This window comes from Brienomyrus brachyistius, unplaced genomic scaffold (assembly GCF_023856365.1).
Source record: "Brienomyrus brachyistius isolate T26 unplaced genomic scaffold, BBRACH_0.4 scaffold74, whole genome shotgun sequence".
Lineage (NCBI taxonomy): Eukaryota > Metazoa > Chordata > Actinopteri > Osteoglossiformes > Mormyridae > Brienomyrus > Brienomyrus brachyistius.
This window is the reverse complement of record NW_026042349.1, coordinates 871981-899646: the sequence shown is the minus strand read 5'-3', so window position 1 is coordinate 899646 and position 27666 is coordinate 871981. Positions and strand designations below refer to the sequence as shown.

Sequence of the window (27666 nt, the reverse complement as noted above, 5' to 3'; positions counted from 1 at the left end):
GAGAACGCGCACACACAGGGGGCCCGAGAGAACGCACACACACAGGGGGCCCGAGAGAACGCGCACACACAGGGGACCCGAGAGAACGCGCACACACAGGGGACCCGAGAGAACGCGCACACACACAGGGGGCCCGAGAGAACGCGCGCACACACAGGGGGCCCGAGAGAACGCGCACACACAGGGGGCCCGAGAGAACGCGCACACACACAGGGGGCCCGAGAGAACGCACACACACAGGGAGCCCGAGAGAACGCGCACACACAGGGGGCCCGAGAGAACGCGCGCACACACAGGGGGCCCGAGAGAACGCACACACAAGCTTGCTGCATGAAACTTTGTACTGTCTTGCAGAGTAATAAACAATTCAACAGGGCCATTCAGGTGAAGTGGCTCTCCGGAAGGCTCCGCTACGGTTCACGTTGCCGTCACGCGGCTCTCCGGAAGGCTCCGCTACGGTTCACGTTGCCGTCACGCGGCTCTCCGGAAGGCACCGCTACGGTTCACGTTGCCGTCACGCGGCTCTCCGGAAGGCACCGCTACGGTTCACGTTGCCGTCACGCGGCTCTCCGGAAGGCACCGCTACGGTTCACGTTGCCGTCACGCGGCTCTCCGGAAGGCACCGCTACGGTTCACTGTGCCAGAACTTGGATCTGCAGCCTTTAACTGACTGTTAAAAGCCAAATACGAAACAGAAGAAATGCTCTTGTAAGAATGATCTGCCTTTTCACCGTTGGAACTAAAACGTGAGGTTCCACTTGCTGCTGTTTGGACAAATGCTGCTTTTATGAAAAGTGCCTTACTGCCCCCATCACTGCATCTCCATCTCCAGGTAAAAAGGAGGTTTCACTTCAATGGCTGTTAAATTGGGCCCTGAAAGGAACTGGAAGCAGCACATGCTTCCAAGGGCCACCAAACTGGCCTGTTACCTCAGTCTCTCTGGCTGTGCCTTTTATCTCAAACCAGAGTCCAGCCTTCAAAAGCAATAAAACAGTAAAGCCCGTGGGGCGATCGGATCAGAGCCTGGTGCTGAAATCCCAAATTTCCTGAAGCATGTGTTACTTATCTATTGCTTTGAAGCAAATCAAACTGGATGTTTCATACACGAGATTCAGCGCAAAGGATCCTGGGATATGAAATCTTGTCATTCCTCTTAACTGCTTCACCACCTGCTGTCTGGTGAAAAGAACTGCAGCAAAATAGCTGAAATCATATTTGCTGACAGCAGTAAGTGCTAAACAAACACCACGTCACACTCAGAAAAAAACAACAAAACACATTTATTTCTTTAAATTTTAAAAAATAACTGAACAATTTCCCCCCCCACAATGGCTACATACGTGGCACCAGATAAAGAGCGTCAGCTGAGCGAATAAAATGTCAGAGTGTGCCCCCCCCCCCATACCACTTGGCCTCATATTAGACGGCGCTTCTGTGCAGAGGGACTGAAGAACCGGTGCCATGGAAACCTGATGCTGATGTGCAGGGATCCGCTCACAGGCTGACGCGGTCGCATGCAGAAGGCGCAGTGTCTCATGCAGCACCATCGTCAGATGTTGCAAAAAGAAAAAAAAAAAAAAAAACACACAAAAAAAGATGTTTCCAGTAGAATGTTCCACACTACGCGCTACTGGGATTGAAGAAGAAAAAAATCTACATCCGTCACTGACTTGGAGAATATCAAGCAGTGAAACTCCACTGTAAAGCCCATTTCTACATCATGCAGACAGTCCGCGTCTAAAAACACTGTATATCAACTGGAATTAAAAACCAATCAAAAATGTTGTGTGTCACACCTAGAGGTTGTATAGGTGACAATATCCAAAAATAGAAAAAAATAAGAGACTGTTTCTTTTCAGTCTGACGACGCAGATTCATATTCAGGCTGGCTGACTGCTGCATGTGGAATGCAGGGTCACAAAAATAAAACCAAATTCTGCTTTGGCTCAGAAGGTCCCGCAAATCAGCCCTCGTCCTGCATGTGGCCGCCTCCGTGGGACAGACCGGAACAATCGGCATTCACGCCTCATTCCCGATACACCCATTAGCAAATGTATTTGAACAGGAAAGCCAAAGCTAACCAAACGCGTTAGAAGATACATTTTAGAGAAAAACAAAAATAAAAGCATTGCTAAAATTCCATATTTACAGAAGGCAGAGCGTGTCATGATACTGCAGGCGAAGGAGTTGAGAGGGGATTACATATTAGATAGCTGTGGATAAATCTGGACTGAGCGGGGGAAAAGAAACATTTATGCATAGCAATCAAACACTGAAGTGGAGAGGAACAGTCACATTTAAACAGAGGTCTGGGCTGAAATGCAGCCAATAGTGTTTAGATTTCTTTGTCATCCATAAAACTGCCAGACTGCTTAATGCGGCACTTCGCCTCCTGCGGAACACATATTAATAATAATTACACGTAAGACACAGCACAGCCCTCGGAAGGTAACGCGCTGTACTTCCATCCTATTTACAAAGCTTTGTCCTGACAAACAAAACGAGCACTGTCTCAAAGCAGTAAGGTTGGGGGGGATGTAGAAAGTTGTGCTGAGGTGCAGGGTGTGGTCACTCGCATGGAACACCCCCGCTGACACTTGAGCTGAGCCCGTTCGCATGGCTGGCTGATGCTGCAGGGCTGATATTCGCGGTGGCCTGTCAAGAGAGGGGCAGAGGGCAGAGGAAGAGCAGTAATCAGATCACGTGCATTCGTGCATTGGCATCAGCATGCGGGGGACGCCGTTGCTATGGTGCGTCTTCTGGGACAAGCATGGGGGAGACTGACAAGTGTGTTATGAAAGCTGGAGGTTACTGAGGGCGGCTGAAACAAAGAGAGCCAATGGGCAATAAGAGGAAGGAGGTGCCGGCTGGGCTGCTTTCCCCCTCAGCTGTGACCTCCGGCATCCTTGGGTGGGGGGTCACTTCAGAGGAACCATTTGTTTTGCCTACAATTTCACCCCCAGGGCACAAAATGGAGACTCGCACAGCATGAAGGATAGAAAAGGCTCATATGCGGATCTGGGGGGTGGCCACCCCATTGCATTTTTGTGGCATTTTTTTATTTCCCAGAATTACATTTCTATTAGAGGCGGAACTTTTCTCCACAGCCGCAAAACACCTGGGAAGTATCTAACCTGCGCACAGACAGCAAAGGCCAGTGCAAGAGGTATGTTCTGTCTTTGTGAAATTCCTGTTTCTTCTGTCTTATTTCAATAATTACAGTCCATGCCTTTCTAATACTGTAATTATTGAGTCATTGATATTATGTAAGAGTTCCAATATATTTATATATATTTTTTTTACCTTTTCTTAGTTGTTTCACATGCTGGAAAAATTCCCCTCGCTGCAGCCCGTTAGCGTGGCTGGGGGCGCAGTGGAGCCAGGCCCGTTAGCGTGGCTGGGGGCGCAGTGGAGCCAGGCCCGTTAGCGTGGCTGGGGGCGCAGTGGAGCCAGGCCCGTTAGCGTGGCTGAGGGCGCAGTGGAGCCAGGCCTGTTAGCCGTCTCACAGCTTTATGAAGAACGGTGGATGATTGTTTTTAATGAGCAGAATGGCTGATAATATTCCCTTATTTTCTTGATGCCTTATATTCATATTTAGATTTATGTGCCCCCCCCCCCCCCCCCAAACGACCTTGGGCCCCACACTGCCCACCCCTCCGGGCTGCCTTGACATAATATAAAATGTTCTGACCATGACTCAAACAGACACATTCCTTTCACAATGATACGCAGAGGAGCTCCACACTGACCGCTGAGTGTCCGTAACGGAGAGGCTAAGCACAGACACCGGGGGGGTTGACAGGCCAGGTTAGTGGTGAGCTGGGAAATAAATCTGAAAGGATTTTAAAATGGCAGCTTAAAGGGACATGGGTATTGCGGGGGGGTGGAGAATAAGCTGGGCTAGGAGGGGACAGTCAGACTCTGATGGACTCACTCTAAGCTGTAAGGGGGGGGTGCTGTGGACTGCGTTCGGGGGAGCACGCTGAATTAGACAGCGAGCCTGTCCTTCACTGGAGAGGCTCACCTGTGCCAGGCAGAGAACCTCACCTGTGTCAGGCAGAGAACCTCACCTGTGCCAGGCAGAGAACCTCACCTGTGCCAGGCAGAGAACCTCACCTGTGCCAGGCAGAGAGGCTCACCTGTGTCAGGCAGAGAGGCTCACCTGTGTCAGGCAGAGAGGCTCACCTGTGCCAGGCAGAGAGGCTCACCTGTGCCAGGCAGAGAGGCTCACCTGTGCCAGGCAGAGAGGCTCACCTGTGTCAGGCAGAGAGGCAGCTCCCAGCTTAATAAAGGCCACACTCCTTCAGGTTGTTCTTGATGATGACATCGGTGACGGCGTCAAACACAAACTGCACGTTCTTGGTGTCCGTGGCGCAGGTGAAGTGGGTGTAGATCTCTTTGGAATCCTTGCGTCGGTTCAGGTCCTCAAACCGGCACTGGATATAGGCGGCAGCCTCTTCGTACGTGTTGGAGCCTGGAGCGAGGGTGTGGGGGGGGTAGAGGTGCGTCTAAGTGATGAAATGTGTCAGCGGAATGTGACTGGGAAGAAGTGAGCAGGAAGACCGCGATGTCGTCATTCTGAGCTTATTCAATCTGCTGAGTAGCACCAGCAATGAGCAGGTAACGTTTCTTTGCAGGCTGCTGCACCGCATGATCCGGCCTCAAGGGGGAGACACTGCAAGGCTTTGATTATACTGAAAGTCTGTCTCAGCGCCATGCACTGAAATGTACAAACACAGAAACAAACACTCAGATTCCCACACATATATCACTGCATCAGCACATGCCCCCACAATCATGTGACTGCAGCAACACGCGCATGCATGCGACGACCCTAACTGCACTAAAGCCGTCTGATATACTTCTTCATATTTTCTTACGCACACACACACACACACACACACACACACACACACACACACACACACACACACACACGCGCATAGACAGACAGACAGACGCAGACACACAGACAGACAGACGCACAGACACAGACACACACACAGACAGACAGACGCACAGACACACACGCACACAGACACACGCGCACACAGACACACGCGCACACAGACACAGACACACGCGCACACAGACACACACACAGACACACGCGCACACAGACACACGCGCACACAGACACACGCGCACACAGACACACACACAGACACGCGCACACAGACACGAGCACAGACACACAGACACGAGCACAGACACACAGACACGAGCACAGACACACAGACACGAGCACAGACACACAGACACACACACACAGACACGAGCACAGACACACACACAGACACAGACACACGCGCACACAGACACGAGCACAGACACACAGACACACAGACAGACGCCCTGGAGTTCTGCCGCTGTTGTGTAACCCCTCCCCCACCCTACCAGCATGCACGCCGTGTTGTGCAGACGTGCGTGAAAGCAGCTATTCACCATCAACCTGCATCCCGGAACCGTGACCCCGCTCCTGTCACTAATGAAACAGCCCTTCCACTTGAAATAACCACTGAATCGCACCTGAAGAAGAAATTCTCAATGGCAGCCATCTGGCATGAGGCTGCCTTTCTGCTCTCACCCCACAGAGCAGGCAAGTCACATTTCACAAGCAATCGAATGGCCTATGAAACAGAGAGTGTCTGCATGTGTCTGGGCAACAAGCTGGCAACGGCTGACAGCCACATGCTGCTGTGAAAAGCAAACCGTTTGGAGTAGCTTGACTAAGACGAGGCAAAAAAAAAAAATTGGGAAAAATGAGTCGATATTTCCATTAAAATGTCAGCTTGAAAATGCAAAGATAAGCAGGGAAATATCCTGCAAGGGACACTGTCACAACGAGCGATTAACCGTTTCAGAGAGACGTCAGCCTGGACTTACCAGAGCCTGGGACTCCTGCTTGACGTCACATCCTCTAACTAATTTTCCTTTTTAGTTTCTCGTGGCATCACTGACCAACGCAAATGCCAATTGTACTTCAATACGAATGTTTGAATGAACTCTGACACATGCAAACATAAACACACACACGTACAATCATGCAGCATCTTAGAAAAACACGCCGTAGATCTCTACTGATCTCTTATGTGAGAAAAGCTGCAGTCGCCTAAAGTCGTACCATGGCAGCCATTTTCCCAGAAGCCTTTTTTAGTCACAAGTCCTGTTACACAGCAGTGTGCTGAAGGACTCCAGGTCTGCTTCTGTGTGACAATCTACCGCTCCTTCCTTAAAAACAAATCAATCTTACATACGCCAGTTGACGATCGTAAGTACATCGTTTATAAGCAGTGCTGTAAAACGGATGCTGTGCAGTGCACAGCTCACTGGCTGTCATCCCGCTCGCCTCCAACTGGAGGTCCTCATTCTTAACATTCCGCTTATAATCACATTATGAAAGATCTTCATGGATTTTCATTGATCATAAGGAGACCTTCCTGTACACAGCATGAGTAACATTTATACACACTAATTAACTTTACAGACGGGTGATTTTCACCATGATACAGTTTATAAATATTGTCAAACGACTGGTTGAAAGGAACAAAAGCCAAGCCTCCAAAAATTACTCCACTTCTAAGGAATTATTTGATCATTTTTGACTCTCAGTGCAGGTGGCTGTGGGCGGAGCTGAACACCCACTTAACTCTAACTGCCTTGGGATGCTTTATTCAAAGTAACTTAATCTTGCCCATTTATAGACATTGATATTTTTGCTGCAGTAATTTGTGAAGTTCATCAGTTCGCTGCTACACCAAGAGTATTACAGGCAGGCCCCCTACTCACATTTTATTTGGGACAGAAGAACTTCTACATTCCCTGTTTCCTGAAGTATGTATAGAAACCCCGTGTGAGCATCTCATACCCTTCAGATCCTCCCGCACCCCAGGACTCCCTCCGGCCTTCCAGGCCGCCCAGCATTACTTATGAAATTATGTAACAGGGACCACTTTCCAACCAGTCTGTTGGCATCAGCATCCCTGTCCACAAGGTCACCGGACACGAGCAAAAGCGGACAGTGGGCGGAGCCAAAGTAATTCCTCACCAGTGTACTCTGGGTAGCAGATGGTGAGAGGGCTGCTCTTCACCTTCTCCTCAAACAGGTCCTTCTTGTTGAGGAAGAGGATGATGGAGGTGTCTGTGAACCACTTGTTGTTGCAGATGCTGTCGAACAGCTTCATGCTCTCGTGCATGCGGTTCTAATGGGGGGTTAGGTGGGTTGGGGGGGGGGGACAACGAACAAGGTCAAAAGCTCATGTGCCAAACACTTAACTTCGATTGGCCAGAATGGATCACATGAGGTGACCAGGCCAATGGAAAGAAGGTTATAGTTGTGCTCAAACATCTTAAACTAAACACTCTTTCAGCATGGATTCACAGTGTCCGCCACATATATACTAAAAATGCACTTTCCGCAGTGAATATATTTTTTCAGTACAAAACAAAAATAAACCTGGTGAAAATAAAACATAAAGTAGAAGTATGAAATGGAAAAGCCAGTGTCACAGAAGACGCTCCCCCTGCTCCCCCCCTTTTTATGGTCTAACCAGGCAGCGCAGTGACGCCACCCCCCCCCCCCCGAGCTCTGCAGCCTGCTCTCATAAATCACTGGCAAGGGGGGAAAAAACCTGACAAATTTGCCATGAAAGGAAACTGCTGGCTGGAGAAGCGGAAGCCGTGAGCTTGGGGACATAAGGGGCCATAAGGGGACATAAGGGGACATAAGGGGCCATAAGGGACCATAAGGGACCATAAGGGGCCATAAGGGGACATAAGGGGCCATAAGGGACCATAAGGGGACATAAGATAAGGGGCCATAAGGGACCATAAGGGGCCATAAGGGGACATAAGGGGCCATAAGGGGACATAAGGGGCCATAAGGGGACATAAGGGGCCATAAGGGAACATAAGGGGACATAAGGGGCCATAAGGGGCCATAAGATAAGGGGCCATAAGGGACCATAAGGGGACATAAGAGGCCATAAGGGACCATAAGGGGCCATAAGGGGCCATAAGGGGACATAAGATAAGGGGCCATAAGGGACCATAAGGGGCCATAAGATAAGGGGCCATAAGGGACCATAAGGGGACATAAGGGGCCATAAGGGGCCATAAGGGGACATAAGGGGCCATAAGGGGCCATAAGGGGACATAAGGGGACATAAGGGGACATAAGATAAGGGGCCATAAGGGACCATAAGGGGACATAAGGGGACATAAGGGGCCATAAGGGGCAATAAGGGGCAATAAGGGGACATAAGGGGACAGCTGCTGGTCTGGGTGAGGAGATGCCTGTCTGCACCGAGACACACATGGCACCGACTGCCATGTCATGACACTATGGATGAAACCCGGAACCAAAGACCCAAGCCTACCATCTCCTCATCCTCAGCTAGGACCAGGTCGTAGTCACTCAACGCCACGCAGAAGATGATGGCCGTCACGCCTTCGAAGCAGTGGATCCACTTCTTCCTCTCGGAACGCTGACCGCCCACATCGAACATCCTGCGGGGAGAAGCAAGCTGGGTCACGTAGGGGCTACGGGCTTGTGCTTCTCTCAGGCGTGGTCTGACGCTCCGCTTCGGAGCTGCACTGCCAACAGCCTGCAGCACCGCAAAGCTGCCCTTTAGGTCTGGTCCAAAAAAACCCAAAGAGCATCATCCGGACCACATATCTGCTCTCGCTCGCTCTCGCTCTCTGGGGCCTTTTTGTGAGTCGGCAAAGCTGCCACTCGTCTCTTAAGGACTGAAAGCCTGGCTGAGGAACCAGCTCCAATGATAATTACAATTTCTCAGGTTGCTGTGGTGCACATTCCATTACCCTTCATCCATGTATTCGAGAGAAAGACAGAAGTTAGTCGAGGACCCAATTAAGCTTAATTAATTATTCAGATGCCTAATTATTCAGGGGCTGGGAAATAATAGGGAATCATTAAATCAAATAAATGTACAGATAATTAACAGTATTTTTCATTTTAGGAGCCACGTTATATTCAAGACACTCTTATGTGGGAGGAATAAGGGGGAATGTGTGAAATTGGGGCAAGAATTAAATCGAACCCTGATGAACCTGCAATTAAGAGCTCAGCTGGAATTTAAGAGATAAATAAATATAGAAAATAGTGAGAGCAGGTGCTGAGCATCATGGGTGAAGAGCAGATGAAATGGTGAAGTGTAAAGACACAGAGGCCTGACGAGGAGCGGCTGCCACCCCGCGGCTCCTGCTGGCAGAGGCAGAGAAAAGCCGCCAGGCATCGGCGTGAGTAATACAGGCGTCCAAGTGCAGGTCAAAGAAACAGCGCCGTCAAAGTGTCCCGCGGGTCTGCCCGATGCCCACTGCCCGATGCCCACTGCCCGATGCCCGCGGGTCTGCCCGCTGCCCTGCCCGATGCCCGCGGGTCTGCCCGCTGCCCTGCCCGATGCCCGCGGGTCTGCCCACTGCCCTGCCCACGGGTCTGCTCGATGCCCGCTGCCCTGCCCGCTGCCCTGCCCACGGGTCTGCTCGATGCCCGCTGCCCTGCCCGCTGCCCTGCCCGCGGGTCTGCCCGCTACCCTGCCCGATGCCCGCGGGTCTGCCCACTGCCCTGCCCACGGGTCTGCCCGATGCCCGCTGCCCTGCCCGCGGGTCTGCCCGCTGCCTGCTCACACGTCTCTCTTTGGACCCAAGGCCGTGCCACAGGAATTAAAGCTGGTCTTGGTGCAGTTACAGATCTCGCGACAACCGTATCACAGCTCATCGCACCATCGGCAGGGAACAGGCCATCACTGACCAGGCCATCACTGACCAGGCCATCACTGACCAGGCCATCACTGACCAGGCTCCACAGCCAGCGCGGTGCTCAGATAACTAAAGAACAATCCTGAAACAAACAAGCCCCAGGCGATTTTAATGTATGGATCAAGCTGGAAAGGATTCCCGCTGCAGACATTTATATAAGCATTTCAATCCATTGCCTGCAAGCCAAGAATGTCAGACCAATGAGCAGAGTGTGTATGAAACCCAGCGACCGCGGCAGTCGGCACAGACCCTTATCATTCCCGCGCATCGTGTCCCCAGGCGAGCAGCTTCATTCTGACTAATTAACCAAAAAGCTTCACACTATAAATGGATCCATAGCAGAGGTGGAGAGGCTTCTGCCCCCCCAGATCCCGGGGGCCACATATCTGCAGGTCCTTTCAGTTCCTTACAGGCTATTTCGAAGCAGCAGCAGCAGCAGAGCCCAGCTCAGGATCCAGGGGGGGTCTTTCAGCGGCGCCCGAGATGAAAACCCGCGACCGGCGCTGCTCATTTTGGAAAATGAAAGGCGCCAGCATGCTAAAAATTATGCTAAAAGTTGCGTTTCTTGCCAAATTTTTATACAAGCAGTATAAGTGCAAAGACAAATTTGTGCTTTTACCAAATGTGTCCTAAGTTACTTATTTTAAACAAAAACACAAAAAATGAATATAATCCCTAAGATGGTTCTGGAATGTTGATACCATCAAACAAGCACAGAGAACCGGAGAGAAATTGCTGGCGGGCATTTGAGCGCTAAGGAGCCGTTAGCAGAACTGGGCGGAGGGACGAGAGCAGAGCCTCTCCAGGGCTTAAATAAGGGGGGGCGGCTCACTAACTTGAAGTACAGCTCCTTGAAGGTAAAGTGAGTCTCCACAATCCCGGTGGTCTTCACACGAGTCCGCAGCACGTCCTGCTGGGTTGGAATGTAGTTCGGCTGGGAGATTCTTTCCAGGTCGTTGAGGTAGCTGAGCAGGGGGACAGAACGACAAGCAGGACGTTTACCTGCACAGCAGGTCTGCAGATGATGTGAACCATCGTCAGCAACGTGATAAAAAACGAATCTGACACTAGCAATTCCTCACTCTAACATCTCGAAGGACACCTGGTTATTATCTTCAGAAGCATTTCTGATGCGTTGCTCTCATAGAATTCACTTACAATTAGTGAAGAGTCTAAGAGAGCCCGAGTCCCAGCAGACAAAGCTGAACATCTCCCTCCCTGAGGGCCTACTGACATACTCTTGATATGTCAAGTCCATCAGGCGACATCCAATGGCTCGTAAGTATATGAAGCTTTAACCTCTGAGACGAGACCTAACCCTAACCTACCCTAAATCCTAACCCTAACCTACCCTAAATCCTAATCCTAACCCTAACCCTCATATGGGCACCAAGTGTCCGTCTTGTCCAGGACCTGCACCTGTGTGACCTTGCTGGACGCTACAGATGGTTCTCACATCCCTACTTCAGACCTACAGACTCAACTTAGCCAAGGCTGCAGAAGCATAAACTAGGATAAGGAGGACAACCGAGTGAGAGCCGGGTGCCGGGTGTCTGGGAGCAAGTAGCTCTTCTTAACTGAAGAGCTCATTATGATTCATTCAAACACACACAGATTATTAATAACTCCCCAAAATAATATCTGATTAGAATATCAGATTCCACACTATGTACAAGACAAGGGTCTTATTATTATCGTTAATATTAATACAAATTCCTCAGTCAGACATGTAACTATACAAAAAGAAATCAATCATATCTAATCCATGGTTGTAGTTACATGCTTAAATTAGTCTTCTTGACACATCCTGATGGTCTGGGCTGGAAACAGGACACACTAATATTAACTTTGGTTTGTATATATTTTCAGTTTTAAAAAACTAAACAATCTCAATTAAGTTCTCAGTACTTCTGCATTAAAGGTAAAATCTTAGTCAGTTTTGCTTGTGTTTACATAGACGGGCCACAGGCTACAGACCGATGACATCCATGCTTCACCACGATCTTAAATCCTGCGAATGATAAACCCCCCAGCGCACCTGCAGACAGTCCACATGGAGCACAGATGCCCCCAGGAAAAATGTAATTGAAGTAGTGCTTTACCACCGGTAAGCAGAAGCGCTGACGACAGCTCTGCAGTGTGTTGGTCAGGGCGAGGTGCCAAGACACAGAGCCACCACTAGGGGCGAAGTAAGCACTGCAGCCCAAACCACGTGCAAACATGCCGGCCGCCCTCTAGGGGAAGCGGAGAGTCAGCCACAGCCCTTGGCGGAGAATAAGGAAGGAGGAGAAATGCTGAAAGTGACTGACTGACTGGCTGGCTGGCTGACTGGCTCAGTCACACCCTGTGACTGCACGTAGTCTTACACAACATCTGCACGTTAACTAAAGGTGCACACCCTCGCAGTGCTGCACACTGTTAGATGCCCTGAAGAAATTAACACACAATAATCACTGGGGTGGAAAGAAAAGGAATGTAACCAAACTGCTCAACAAAAGCAGTTATAACTAGTGATCAGTGAAACCCACCTTCCACAGAAGTTTAATAATGCTGATAAATTTCTCTTTTACACTGACCTAAATGAAATAACTACAGCCTGGGGAGAGGCTGTCGGCACCCAGTGCCGTACAGATACATGCACAGACACACATGCACACACATGCACACACATGCATGCACGAACAGATCGGTCCATTGCCGAATAAACGATTTGGTAGAGAAACACCATCAGCAGCATGGGAGGTGGGACTCCAACAGAATAACAGGCAGGTGGGAGACATGGGACTGAAACCGCGAGTCACTTCAGACACCCAGCCTGGAAGTGGTACCAATCCACCCCCCCCACCGTGACTATAGAACGGCAGGCAAGATCACACAAGAGGACTGACAAACAGCTTCATAAAGGGCCCCCTTGTCTGCTGGACGAACCACGGGCAGGTAGCATCAGGCGAGACTAAGCAGACAATCCTGGAGGATGCATGTGCGGATGCGGCCTGAGTGGCCTGAGTATCAGGGATACAGCATAACTTCATTTCCGTAACAGAGGAGGCCTGTGGAGGCGGAGAGTGACACACGGTGAGTCGTCCCTCATCTCCAGCTGAAGTCACACTGCTTGTGCTCCCTAGACCCAGCCAGGAACACAACCCCCCCCCCCCCCACTCCGGCTCTCAGCGCCTTGGTCCCGGGCGGGAGGCTCTTACTAGGAGGCGGAGTCGTTGAGTTGGTACTCTCGGGAGCGCAGGAAGCAGCTCTGCACTCCAGGGTCGGTCCACAGTCTCTTGATGACCCCGCAGAGCTCGGCTGTCATGAGACCCTCCTCCGCAGAGCCGGCCAGGACAAAGAGCTGACGGGCATCATCCTGGGCAGAGCGCATGGGCGGGGGAGGGGGAGCACGCTCACAAATCAAATATGCGGGGGAGGGGAACATGAAGTCTGACGTGTACACACACACACACACACACACACACACACACACACACACACACACACAGAAAGAGAGACAGACTCACAGACAGACAAACACCAACATTGGTGAAAAGAAAATTCTCACACACACATAGAGTGCCATGAATCTAAACCCAGATGCAGGAAGAGAAAAATACTATTACAATTTAATCAGTATGATTAAGGCAAAAAAACAGAGAGGAAAACATTTACCAAAATGTTCCTCAAGATGAACTTGGAGCAGTTTCAGCACAGCCACAGAGCAAAAAGGAATGCAGAGGCAGCCTAAGCCTACATCCAACGTGGTTTTTTTCCCCACTTGTGAGAAACCCCAAGGTCAGAGGGCTCTGCACTGCGTGGTTGAATAACAACTCTTGGCCAGAGATACATGAGAGATCAGCCCCTCTGTTCTTGCTGGAATCCAGGCAGAAACGCCAGGGGCATCATGCTCGGACGTGGCTGATCTCAAGGTTTGCTCAACGAGTCGGCCACAGTGCTTCTCCAGGACTGGAGGAATGAAACACTTTCGGCATACAAGCCTACCGTTTATATCAGGCTAAAACCGCGCCTGTGCTGCATTAAACCGGGGGGATGTCAAAGAGCTTAGCAAAGCCGGAGAGGTGGGCAGGCGCCCTGCAGCCCTCAACTCAGCAAAGCCGGAGAGGCGGGCAGGCGCCCTGCAGCCCTCAACTCAGCAAAGCCGGAGAGGCGGGCAGGCGCCCTGCAGCCCTCAACTCAGCAAAGCCGGAGAGGCGGGCAGGCGCCCTGCAGCCTTCAACTCAGCAAAGCCGGAGAGGCGGGCAGGCGCCCTGCAGTCTTCAACTCAGCAAAGCCGGAGAGGCGGGCAGGCGCCCTGCAGCCTTCAACTCAGCAAAGCCAGAGAGGTGGGCAGGCGCCCTGCAGCCTTCAACTCAGCAAAGCCGGAGAGGCGGGCAGGTGCCCTGCAACCTTCAAAACCACAAGCAGAACACGCTTGCCCCAAACATGAGTCACCGGTCTCGCACTAAACGCCCAAATCATCGAACAGCAGGAACCAGATCACAAACTGGTCATAAATACCTCAAAATGAACATAACTCAGAAAGCGCTCTGCGTCTAAACAATGCGCACATCCTGTTGTATTGTCACAACTTGTTTCTACCCTTTCTAAACAAGAAATGTGACAAATCCTCCCCCGCCTGCACCCTCGCATGGGGGGTGGGGCTGGCTGTACCGCGGCTGCTTCACTGAAGGAAAACAGCTCCAGAACCTCCAGCTCTAACAGACACCTCCCACCCCGGTAATAACGGAAGGTCTCGCTTGCCGTTCCATCTAGTCCTGACATCAGACTGGGGTCCTACGCTGCAGTGGACGGCAGCCACCACAAGCGGAGCCTGTCCCACGCTTGGCAGCTGGGCTCCCCGCCTCAGGAGTGTCTCCGGATTACATGATTACTCAGCGCCTTTCTTTACAAGTACCTGTACTTTTATTGTGATTCTTGCTTAAAAAAAACTCAGCATTTGATTTACAGCCTGCACTGCCATACTGGGGGTAGTCAGAAGGTCGCTGGTTCAAATCCTGGGGCAGGCAGACTGGTGTCACTGTAAGCTCTTCAGCAAGACTTTTAACCCCCCAGTGCCCCAGGGGCTCTGCACAGGGCTGAACCTGCACTGTGATACCCCCCAGCACTCCAGGGGCTCTGCACAGGGCTGACCCTGCGCTGTGACCCCCCCAAGCTTGCTCTCACCGGTGATGTGTCTGAGTGTCTCATGCAGAGCAGGAGGGGCTGTTGTAAAGAGAATTTACACATGGGGATCAATAAAGAAGTGCTATTCTATCCTGCTGAAGATCCTTTCTTCATCCTCAGAGTCACGAGAGATGAAAAGCAAAGCTGGGCAACCGAATCATTCAAAAAGCATAAAAAAGCATTCGCCGGGTTTCCCTCATTTCTACACTCAGGGGGACTTAAGGAATGCAAAGTATTACCTTGCGAGCATTTGGTTGATCTCAGAATATCGGTGAGATAAGACAGACTAAACCCTGGCAGACTGGGATACGAGACTGGATACCATCTCAGCCACTCCACGCATCCGACGGATTATCTAAACCACCTCTGCATTTTTAAACTTACGAGGCCTTTAATGCAAACCTTTCAGATTTGAAATGAAAGTAAACTTTAGACAGATAGTTAGAGGAACAGAGCGGGGCTGAGGCTGCTCACGGCTCGGGCTGGATCCCCGAAGTCCACCTTCAGGCGGCCCATAGCCCTGATGATGGCGATGATGGACTGGATGGTGTTGCTGTACACCACCACCCTGTACTGCCTGCACTCCTCCTCAGAGTAACCGTCTTCGTGGATGATCCTGTGGGGGGGGTAATGGATAAATGATGGTCTCCCAGTCACATTTCATCGTTATTTAATATATGGCATATACTCTGGTCTACAGAAACCACCAATTTAACCTTTAACTTGAAGAGATCCTTAGATCAGCTGGGATTATAAACTTTGTATTATAATCTTGGCAAACGCCGATACCCAGGTACCGACAGTGCAGCAGTATTGCTGGAGGTGCACAGCACGTAAGTGACACGATGTAACGGAGAACCGGGTTCCCCTTTAGCCATGTGAACAGACTATTTCCCAGTGATGAAAGGGTTTCATCTACCATCACTGCGGGGTTTTTATTGTCATGACAAAAATCAAAAGCTCAGTCTAGGAAAAGAAAATCAGATTATCTGACACTTATAGGCTCCCGTGAAAAGCACAGAGAAATGTCATCAGCACTGATCTGCTACTGCAGCAGGTTCTGCTGGGGTGGGGGGGGGTTCAGTTAGGATTGGAGCGTTGGATCGGAGCGGTCTGCCAATCAGACAGATGCATTAAATATTCATGATGCCTCAGTATCCTTTTGACTGTTTGACAGAATAGTCATAATAATCCTATATTTTTGTAGACGCTCAGGCAGAAATCAAACTATTCTCCAAATCTTGCAAGTGATTTATTTCCAGCCTCCCGGATGGATCACAAAGACCCAGAATCCACCGGAGATAGGAGAGGTCCAGCTCTCACCCACAAGTAATGGCTAAGCGTGTCTTCAAAGTACTCAGGAACATAAAAAGCTCAACATTAAAATGCTTCTAAATGTTTTGCCGCCTAAAATGACATAACACAAAATAACAGGAAGGATAAAATCTCAACATGCACAAACTCGCAAAGAAATTCATCCATTCATGCAGTTCGGGAGCATTGAGGCAGAAAAACAAGACAGGTAAGTCAGCTCTGCGAGCTGCCAGCAACTCGCCGTTTCCCTACAAGGAAGCAAGTTATTAAAAATGGGATCTTACTTCATCTGCTTTACTATTGTGCTTTTTCCAGACTCCCCAGCACCTGAAAAAGAGGATAAAACACGTTAACCTGAGCTCACTAGTCACACAAGCATAAACGCAGGACCTCGATAGAGCTTCGCGCACCAGACAGTGCGGATCAACGCCACAGCCCCATAAATCTGCTGCGGGGGGGGGGTCTGATAATGACACGGAGGGCTGGGGTGGAGGGGCTTCTCCGCAGTTCGGGGGAAGCCTTTCGCGCCGTACATATGCTTGCCGGCTGCTTCAGCCCGTCACACTGTGGCTAAATTCTGTGGGGCTGAACTGGCACCGGAAGCTGCCTGGATCCCCGCAGCTGGCCGCCTGGAAGCCTGTCTTCAGAATTACCGGCATCAATCGAATATCCATGAGGAAAGAAAAGGAAGTGAAGTTTAAATTTTGCCTCTACCTTGAGTCTAGAAGATTCTAACACACTAAAGCAGACCCCCCCCCCCCCTCCATGTTCCTAGCGTCCAACAGCTGCCAGCTTTGAGTTTATACAGTATCGCACGAACAGGGGACATAAAGAGACTGAACGTCCTGCACTGCAGCAATTTAACCGTTTCTAATTGGGTATCAGTAATTAGCCATAACTCTGGGATGCACAAAAGCTTTTTGGGAGCCTTGGCTGGGGGGTGGGGGCACTGGGCCTCTTCCAGTCCCATCAAACAGATTACTGTCTACTGCCTACTGTGAAGCACTGGAGGCTGCTAATGAGAGCCAGAGCCTGTCAAAGCAGGAGCACCTCGCTTACCCTGCAGTGAACCTGACAGGTTTGTTTTTTTTTTTTTTGGGGGGGGGGGGGGGGGCACATAATCACCCCCCACCCCGAAACATTCCCCTTGATGGCTGCTGCATTCCATCTCCACAGGCCTCCCAGTCTCCCAGTCGTGAGTGGCCAGCGAGCCAGAAGAGGCAGAGAGATGCCCCCCCCCCCATCGTACGGCAGCGGGGTGAAGCTGCCCTGCCTGACAGCAGAGCGCCATGATGAAGCTGGAAAACACCATAAAAGGAAAGGCAGAGGATGGGGGCAAAAGCAGGGAATAAGCTCAGCACGCGTCAGGCTGCCAGTGCTTAGACATGCATTATCACGAGCCTCTCAGCTGTGCAGCTCCGCCATCCATCTCCGGCTATAGGAACGAAGACACCAACGTTCAGGCTCTTAATTACCACACCACCACTGACCCTAGATGCCAAAGACCTGCCAGGTTGCTGCTGACTGCAGGGACGGTGACGGAAGTTCCATCTCGCAGGTGGCCACACCTTCCCCTTCTGGCACTTCATGCTGTGCCCTCATGCTCGCTCTCTCAGGCTAATTCAATTACCCAAGCAACAGCCCAGGCCGTGGACAGACGTTCAGGCTAGATAACAGGCTAGAGTCCTTACCAGCACCTTCTTAGGAAGGTCACACCCACAAACAGTAAGAACTATATAAAGGAGATTCCAATTTGTCAGAGAAATAGAGAAGGATCAACTGTCTATGGAAACCCGAAGAGCCGCATGACACCACAAACATGCCGGTTTTCAGTCCTCTAGTCAATTAAAGCCATTTAGCGGCTCATGATCACTATGAAGAGCCCGTCCAGTCTCACACCTGTCTGCCTGACTGTGCAGTTCAGTAGGTTACGGGTTTGTAACTTCAAACATCTCCCCCCAAATAGCAGCTGAGGCACGGAGGGGAGGGGGGTCAGTCTGGCAGGCTCTCAGGCACACACTGGCATGATCAGCCACGACAAACGGCAGCTTCTCAGCAGAAAGGCTGAGCCTAGAATGTTCCACAGCATCTTGGTAGCTTTAGCCAATCAGGGAGCAGGATGGTTTGTGCATGGGGGGGGGGGCTGCTAATTGGTGCTTTTCTGCTGCCCAGCAGAACCGCGGCCAAAGCCGGCCAGGCGAGAGAGGCACAGCGTGGTGCTTCCTCAGCGCCGACGGAAACTAGAAACCTGAGGATCCGAAGGCTTCTGTTCCGCTCTTACGTCCCACGGACCGCGCGCATCTCAGTCACTCAAAGCTACACTTTCATCCAAATCAGTGCATTCATGGCGGGGGCATGCTGGCCCCCCCAGGCCGGAGTTCACTGACGGCGGCAGCTTTCCGCCAGGTGCCGGCTTCTGCTTCACCCGCCTTTCTAGACACAAATCAAATGGGTCTGGCCTTCAGAGGCGCATATTTGAGCTTTGAGAGACACTCCGGCTTCTTGGATCCTTCACAGCTTGGTGCCTTTTTCCTCACTGAAAGCAGAAAAGCTGAAGAGCTGCAAAATAACGCAAGTGGAGGCAAAACTGGGCTCAGATCAGCAAGCAGTAAAAAAAGCCACGAGACAAAAGGTCTCTGAGCGCCGCGGCTGGTGGCCCTTTCCGCTGGCCCGTCCCTGCACAGGGGCTCCGCACGTTCATTTATGAAGCAGGCCCCACCCAGCACTCAGCTGCTTACCGAACAGGAGAGCATTTCAGAGCCGGAGATTAAGGAAGAATACCTTACATTTCTAGCCTCAGCCCAAAACAGGATTAACATTAATTCTACCCACTAATAGCCACACAAGGAACCAGATGTACAACATATAATCTAAAGCCACAAATATGATAAAGCGTAACAGTTTTGTGTTTTTATTCATGCCCATTTTGGAATCACTCCTTCCTCTGCCGTAAATAAAAGCCCACATAAGCCACATTTGGGCTGGCAGGCTCTTCGAAGTCGATGGGCGCAGCAGAGAGGTGAAGGCAGAGGAATGACTATAGAGCCAGAGGCAGGGCACTGCACCGCACCTGACGTACGCCACGTCCCTGTAAAAGCGCCCCCCCCCCCCCCCCCCCCCCCAACTCGATTAGTAGACGGCATAACAAAGGCCTTATCTAAGATGACTTTAGGTTCAATATGAGATGTTAGGAGTAGTATGCAGGGCTCCTTCAGGAAGAGGAACTCAGATATTCACAGAGCAGCTTTTTCTGGGTAACAGCAGTAGGTGTTACCTTCATCAGATGATTTCATCCATATCGCAGGAGACCAGGAGCTCCACCGCTCTCGGTGCAGGTGACACACTTCCTCTCTTCCAGGCCTTGGCTCCCTTTTTTGGCACAAAAAAATGTACCTGTGCCACCCAGGAAGAGGCCACCGTGAGGCCAGGGAACCAAATGTGGGCTTGGCTGGGTTATAAGAGGCATCACTACCTTAAAAACCTGGGGTCTCATTTATCAGCGTGCGAGTCAGACGACTCCTAATTGTGTGCGTATGAATCACTGGGACGCACAGGCAAACCAGAATTATCACTTGTGCGTACGAACATCCGTATGAAGCTGATAAATGACGAGTCTCGTGTTCCCAGTGTGACTTTGCATGCAAGGCTAATTTAGAGAAAGATGATTCGACCTCAAAGGCCCTTATATGGGCATATGACTTCGAACCGCACTATAGAACATTCTGCAGGTTTTACAGACACCGCGAACAGACATCCCCCTGTACCCTTATTCCTGCTCGGAATACGCTTCGCACGACACACTAAAAACCAAAAAAAAACATGAGCACGAGCAAATGAAACTTCACTGGGATGAAGGTGAAGTTTTGCTGGATGTAACAGGAAAAAAACATCAACAAATAGGTTCTACTGGGCAACTGTCAAAGGAAGGGAAGCACACTGGCATCTGAAACACTGCCTTCAAACTGCATGAAGGTCAACCCAGTGCTGCTAGAACACGCGTGGAACAAGAAGGTCACGGCTGACTATTTGCGGCCCTTTGCTGCCAAGTCATTCACAAAGCAAAGGAATCGCTGAAGACCGAAGACCAGCAGGTCATCTGCATTCCCAACTACCAGTGCCAGTTCTTGCAATATTATTCTGTTATTCTTGAGGAATGTGGCTCAACCTAAGAATGCAGTTACGGTATTCATCTCTCAAACTGCTGAGAAAGACATTTACACATTTCTGAATGTGGGCAGCATGACTGTGGTTACACTGAATAACCTGCCTTCGGGATCCTCGTCTGCGGAGCCAACAGCTGCTCATTTGGTTAAACTTTCTTCAAGGCTGTAATCAGAACTGAAACCCGAATGATGCAAGACAGGCAGCAGCGCCGCTCAGGACATTTTCCATTACACATGCTGGTCTTCACACGATAAACACTCTGACCAGCACTATGGTGGAGCAATCCAGAAGTTTCTACATAGGTGGGTGGGATCACTGACTCATCTTCAGAGACACTTCCCCGTGTGAGAAGTGGGTCCAGTTTGCCCACTTGGCAGGCCAACTGCAAACAAAAAAAGCAGAATGTGGGAGTGGGTAGCGGCTCGGACGGCTGCTTGTTTACACTGGTAATCCTGCATCTTCGCAGACTGATGCAGTTTGCATCCTTACTGTGCCTGTGCCCGTTCATCCAGCTGGACAGCAAAAGCAGCACGCCCTCCCCCGAAACCATTATGGCCACACGTTGCCAGACTTCCTCTGCCCTCTGCAACACGTCCGACAGCCACTCCGTGAGGCACTTCAGCAATTCCAGAGTATCACAATAAGGCACCAACAACAGATCGGTGCAAGAACCACAGTACCTCAGGCAGAAGAATCCTTTAGCAAACGTGATTTTCTTGTTAAGAGTTAGTTCTCCACAATGAAACCTGGCGTCTCTCAGATACTCAGAACCCCAAGACGTCAAGCCAAATGTCTTATTTGTGCTCAAGCTCCTGCAGTACAGAAACAGGAAGAGATTTTACATATTTCTGGCATCTTCTGGCCTAGACGTTTCACTCTTTGTGCCACATCCCACTTGGTAGGATCTCAGGCTCCGATTCAATACAATGATCTGTTCTCCTGCCCATCTGCAATTTCACCCAGATCTACAGCCAAAATTCTTTGACTGTGGGACACTAATTTGGGGGCACAGACCCTGAGCACGGCAGGGGAGCGGCAGCACTAAGCAGGGAGCCGTTTACTCGGCGTTTGCAGCTGACGGTAAACAGCATGCTGGGGTCCCGATAGCTTAGCAACAAAAGGCACAACGTCCCCCTCCATCACAGCCTGAAACCGCGTAAGAAATGGGGGAACCAACACAAGTGCCGTTAGAGAGCCTCTCTCGGCGGGGGGGGGGCTCTCAGCCATTTATAAAAATCATCCAGCCCCACATTTCAGACTACAGTGCATTTTCCGTTGCTGTATCATATTCACCATCTGATTACCAAAGTGCACAAACACTGGCTGTGTCAAAACGGCCAGAAAATCTGTCCAAAACCTGCCTTCATCTTTCATATTTCACTTCTTTTTATACTAATAATCCTTCAGGACGAATATTTAAAACCTGCACCTGATTCTACACAGTGATTCAGGCATGCGACCAAAGCCACATAACTGAACGCATATCCGGTGTGGACCTGCGGGTAATCTCGGCCGTCGTCTCCGGCCGAATGCGCTGTGGCAGTGACTGCTGTTTAGCGACACCCCGCACAGAACGTGCCTTAGCAGCCGTTTGGACGGCAGCAGTCATTACAGCTGCCATCGTTTACACAAGCCTGGCATGGGAGACAGTCCCGGGAAAACCGGGCCACGTCACTGCAGTAACTGCTCAGAAATGTTTTGTAAAACATAAAAAACCCCACAACCAGGCCTGAGTAAATGCTGACATCTGCACATCTGAATACTTAAAATGCCGTGGGAATTTCCCACTCTGGAAAAATACCGGTTAGTCCGCTCGGCAGCAGAAATGATTAAATTCTGGGGTGGGTTGCGGACTGCATTTCAGATTCAGAAGAGAGTTTAACAAAGAACAAAAAGTATCGGGAATAAATATTTTTACTGATTGTTTGGCCACGAGCCATCTGATTCGATGGGGCGTTGAACTAAATAAGGATACTGACCACATCACATGCCGGTGGAGCATATCGTATATCACAGAGAGACACACAGACACACCTCAAGCAGCCCAAACAGACCTTCACTAAGCAGTGCGCACTAACTGCCGCATTAACAGCGCAGCCCAGGCTCCCAGAGCAGTCAGCTGAGGCGCCAGGCAAAGTCGCTCACAGGGTTTGGTTTCAGGAGTGCGGAGAGGTGGTCCTGCCGCCCATGAGGACGGTACTTTAACCTGAACTGCTACAGTGAAACAGCCAGCTCTGTGAATCGTTCAACTGATTAAAAACGGCCACTGGACATTTCTAAATTTGGGGGTTTCCATATTCCATGATGCCAGCTGTTGCTGAGCCTAGAAGCAGAATTTACACAATATAAACGTTCTACCCCAAAACCACACATGACTCAGCATTTTGAGGGTCAAAAAAAATAAGCAAACACAAGGAATCCGCACTGGGCTTCGAGCTCCGCACTGCATTGCTAAGCAGACAACTGCTATTATCAACGGATGGCATGAAAAGGAACAGAGATTAAGGAGAAGCCAAGACGTCAGAGCCCACTGGGAAGCGGCGGCGCGAGAGCAAGTCCCAGCAGGTCCTGCTGACTGCATAAGCCGGGCGGCACTGCAGGCGGCTGTTATGCAAGAGGGCGGGCAGGCGGGCGGGCGCAGTGCAGACAATGCAGCCACGCATCCCGCAAAAAGCAGTGATCGTCAAGACTGGGGCGAAAGACAGAAGCCTGTGGCCCTGGGGGGTAGACATGCCATCGCAAGAACGTGATATTGGGAGGGGGTCCTCTGTCTGCCCAGAGGTAGTAATCATCATGGCTGGGGCGGGGGGGGGGGGTCATCCTTGTATCCAAGGAAGATGATAGCAGCAACAATGAAATGCATCAGCAGGAGAACGAACATGAAGTATGAATCCCGCCAGGTCAGTCACACAAACATTTCCATTTAAGCTGGTTTTTCATGCCCCCCCCAGGTTAAAACTTCAAACCAGTTTAATATTTACTACTGTCAAGCCTCGTGTTGGACTGCAGTTAATTACAGTGGTATGCAGAGGGTATGTTTCCAGCCTGCCTCCCACTAGCAGACAGCGGGGGGGGGGGGGGTTCACCCAGGGCAATGAGATGGGAAAATTGGCCAACAGCCGGGGGGGGCGGGGGAGACATCACCCAGGCCAAAGGAATAGGGCTTTCAACTGACAGAAGCCTGTCCAGAGGGCAAGTGGGCCGACCCCCCCACATCACTGCCATCTTCCAATAAATCCCCTTGTGCGATGACTGAGACAGGAATATTTTTTAATTATTCAAACAGCAACCGAAAGCACATTTTTCACAATTCAAGATTCGTCCGAATAAACAGCTACTCTAAAGCTAGTCTAAAGCAGAGGACGAAGTCCTACCCAGACTGAAGAAAAATGATGTGTTATGAATGAACAACTCAACCTCCATATTTACTCACAGAACAAATCATTTAGTGGTCATACTAGGACTGGGCGATCTGAAGTACACCAAACCATAGTTTACCAAAACAGTATTATATGGTGTAAAGACAAACATAAATATACACCAACTTTATACTAACTTCTGGATGTCACAAATGACATCATTAATATTTCAGCAACACACCTAATCTGCTTAAACTGTGGGTGCAAACAAACATCTGTACAGTACAAAAAGCCGCACCAGGTGAAATGATTATTCACGATACAATATTGATGCGATATGATCCAGCCCTGTTCCGAAATTTCCAAAAATAATAAAATACAAGACGACAAACATCTAAACACTAGTCTACTCTAAGTCAGACATATTGATATTATTCATTTCTTCCCAGATACTTCTCCTGAAAGGAAGTACAATGCTGGACAGGACTTGAAGTCCCAACAGGGCACTTGGCGGGACACAGTGCTAAGAGGAAGCTATTGCTGCTCCCCGCAGCCTCGACTTCGCAAGTGTGGCATTTTCCCTTAATGGAGCAAAGTCGCCCTACAGGGGCACAGAAGTAGCCAGGAAGTCAATTCAGTGTTCGGTTGGGTCCATGTGAAGGGCAGCAGGGCCAGCGGAAGGCTGAAGCCACCAGTAACCAAGATCTATGTTTTCAGCTTTCGACACGAATGTTAAGGGTTCAGAGCAGTGGAAACACCCTCTGTAACTATTTTCAGTTTCAATAATCATACACTGCAAGAGCATTTCAAGAGAGCGATCAGCAGCTGACCTGATTCATCTCGCAGGACGGGTATGAGCTACTCACACTCGGCTCCCACTCTACTAGGTACATCTGCTAGCGAATGCAAACAGCCACGTCCTCCAACAGCGAATCACAGGGCCAGAACTCACTGCATACAGCACTCAGACAAGGTCAAGAGGTTCACTTACTGTTCAACTAAACATCAGAGTGGATAAGACTCCTGACCTAAGCAAGTCTGAGTGCGGTGTGACTGTTGGTGTCATACGTGGTGGTTCCAGCATTTCAGAAGCGGCCGCCCTCCTGGGATTTTCCACACACTGCAGCGTCTACAGTTTACCGAGCATGGTACGACAAAAAAAAGTCTTGTTCGTGCGGCCAAGGGAGGTCGGGAAAGAATGACCGGCATCGTTAAAGATAACAGGAAGGCCAAAAGTGGGGGGGAAATAACAGCTGCGTAAATCAGGGGCATGCAGAAAGTTCTCTCCGAACAGAACCCTTCAACCTCTGAAGCACTTCTGCAGGCAGAAGTGGTGCGATCCCGTACTGGCTTGGTGAGACCTATGAAGTACATGCCGAGTGTAAAACCCATTTCGGCATTTCAGGTGAAAAGATCGCAAGGCTGATTTTATGCTGCTGATTGGCCCAGGAATAAAACTTCTGATAAGGAATAAACAGAATATAGGCCTGGATACTACTGCAGCACATCCAAAGTGTGTCCAGTGGGTCCACCACAGATTTACCATCTTTTGCAACAATACATTGCACTGCACTTCAGCAGGCAGAAATCTAACGCTGCCGCTTCTGCATGGTGCTACTGAGCTTTGCACAGCTAGTCCTGTATTCTTAGGCCAAACGTGCATCTCCGCTCACCAAAGCCATCACTGGCAGATCCAACATCGACGAGCATCAAAATTTATCAGATGGTCTCGATGGAAAAACCCTCATACACCCCCCCCACCCCGCCCTACATCACTATGTCAGACAGAAAAATGCATGTGGTCTGGGCCAGGCTGGTGATTCATCCATTTCATCTGCTGAGATGGTGCTTCACAGAGGTGGAGGGGGGCCAGGACAGACCCATGGCCGTGGATGCAGAAGCCAGCCAGGATGAGGGGGACACATGTGACGCTGCTTATTCTCTAAATAACTGACAGAGGGGGGTTATTCTGCAACTACCTCAATTAGTGATATTGACAGATATTTCATATATAAAAATCTCCCCCATTCTGGCCTGACTGACCAGTCACTGCTGGTCTCCAAGTGTGACACAAGGGTATCGGGCCAGCTTCCGGTCTGGGGGGGGGGGGGGGGGTGTCACTGATGAGGTTCAGGTTATGTAGCTCCACTGTGCCCATAAAATAAAAAAATGGCAAAAGCATCCCATTAAAAGTACACAGGTATGATTCCAGATGATTCCAGAGGACAGACAGTGACTCCAGACAGGCACAGTGTCCCACCTCACTGACAGAAAGATCACGGGTGCCAGTGATCATGACACCTGAATGTATCCTGCCCCGACATTTGAATCACTGGATTTGGCAGTTGACCTCAACCCAATAAAACATCTTTGGGATGAACTGGAACACAGAATTAGGACAAGTCCAACATGGCCAAGGGCGAGGCAACAAGGAAAGACTTTCCTGGTATGCACACAAGGGTTATACAAATTTTTCCCTCTTCAAGGGGTTTTTGTAGGTATGCGATCTTCGCGGAGGGATCTTTTAATTTTAATTATAAATTCAGCTAGACAGTTATTCTCACGGAACCTAGATTATTCTATCATATCAGAGAAGTGGACTTAGGAAGACGCAGGTGGACAAGCTTGGCAAGAAACTGGACTCGTCTCTAACATGGTGGCAGGAGGAACTTATTTCTTGACAGAAGGTAGTAAAATTGTTTCTTCTGTTAAACACAAATCCTTTCGTAAAAAAACGCGGACTACATAGACGGATCTGAATGCAACCGGTCAGCTAAGCAACTAAACTAAGTCGAAGGTCAATCCAGGCTGCGGCGGAAGAACCGAGGTGGAACACTCGTGTCACACTGGCCCACTTCAGTCTGAAAAACTGTATTCGCTTAAGTTTCCAAAATTAATACATTATCAATGCACTATAATAAATATGCTAATATCTACCGCAAATTACTTCATAACCGTTTCAACGATTCGGCGCTAAGGAATCCCCAACACCTCCAAAACACACCTGCACTGCTTAGCGCAGCGGCGCCAGCAGCAACGCCCCGAAGCCCGGAGCAGAGGCTCCTTCGCCCTGCAGCCCTCCCTGACCCACCGGGCTCTGGTCAGCCATCTGGACACGGGAAAGGACGGGTGTCCAGAGCGGAAAATCAGCCAGAATGGGGACGATTCATTATATAGGAGATATGTGTCCATGATAACCGTGATAAGCTGCGGACGGAGGTACTCACCGAGCAGGAGCAGTTTGACTTCCCTGGACGCTTTCTCCCCATCTTCCCTGAGGTTCCGATCGATCATCTTACTCCTCTCCACCGCTGCTTTGTCTTCGGCACTGAGCGTGCAGCCCATCTTGAATACTGATTCCTCCGCAGTTAAACCTACACCCAAGCGTCTTACTTTGAAGCCCTCGGTTTAGAGCAAAATACAAAAAACTGCATATAAAAAAATTGCGAAATTGTGGCTGCCAGTTGGTTACTTCTCCAGCACAGATAACCAAGACGCAGTAAAAGAAGAACATAAGGCGTTGGCATTCACATGAGAAAAAGATAGTATGCGCAACTGTACTTGTCCCACGTACAGCTATCGCGGATAATTAGAAGCAACTGGTTACTGAAACAAGAGTAGTTAAGCACACCACCTTGATGTTATGGGTAAGTAATGACCCCCAGTTGCCGTTCCAAACACCCAATAATGCAGCTGACTACAGCTAACTCATGGAGAAAGCTATAATGTCGTCATCATCCGAATGGCAAAGTGCTTTTTTAATTAAGCTGAGCTGTCGAGCGCGGATGAAACGCCCTGCCTCCGTCCAGCCCGTTCATTTCGCAGCGGGACAGCAGAATGAAGACAGGCGGCGCGCGCTTGCAGCCCCGCGATCGACGGA

The 27666-nt window shown here is 50.1% G+C and overlaps 1 protein-coding gene across 1 annotated transcript; it reads right to left on the bottom strand.

The window, feature by feature from the left end:
• Positions 1–1261: 1261 nt before the first annotated feature.
• Positions 1262–27666, bottom strand: gnai3 (guanine nucleotide binding protein (G protein), alpha inhibiting activity polypeptide 3). Its single transcript, XM_049002997.1, has 9 exons — positions 27014–27666; positions 16548–16590; positions 15424–15565; positions 12981–13138; positions 10617–10745; positions 8379–8508; positions 7049–7202; positions 4255–4474; positions 1262–2655 (listed from the first exon to the last, which is right to left on the bottom strand). The coding sequence occupies exons 1-8, from the start codon at positions 27129–27131 to the stop codon at positions 4284–4286; spliced, it is 1065 nt and encodes a 354-aa protein (XP_048858954.1). The 5' UTR covers positions 27132–27666; the 3' UTR covers positions 1262–2655; positions 4255–4283.

Excerpts from the sequence above, each read along its gene's own strand:
- gnai3 (XM_049002997.1), bottom strand. The coding sequence starts at position 27,131 with ATGGGCTGCACGCTCAGTGCCGAAGACAAAGCAGCGGTGGAGAGGAGT. Across the intron at positions 13,139-15,423 it reads TCGGGGATCCAGCCCGAGCC|GATGATGCCCGTCAGCTCTT; the intron begins GTGAGCAGCCTC and ends CGCTCTGCCCAG. Across the intron at positions 4,475-7,048 it reads CTGCTACCCAGAGTACACTG|GCTCCAACACGTACGAAGAG; the intron begins GTGAGGAATTAC and ends CCCTCGCTCCAG.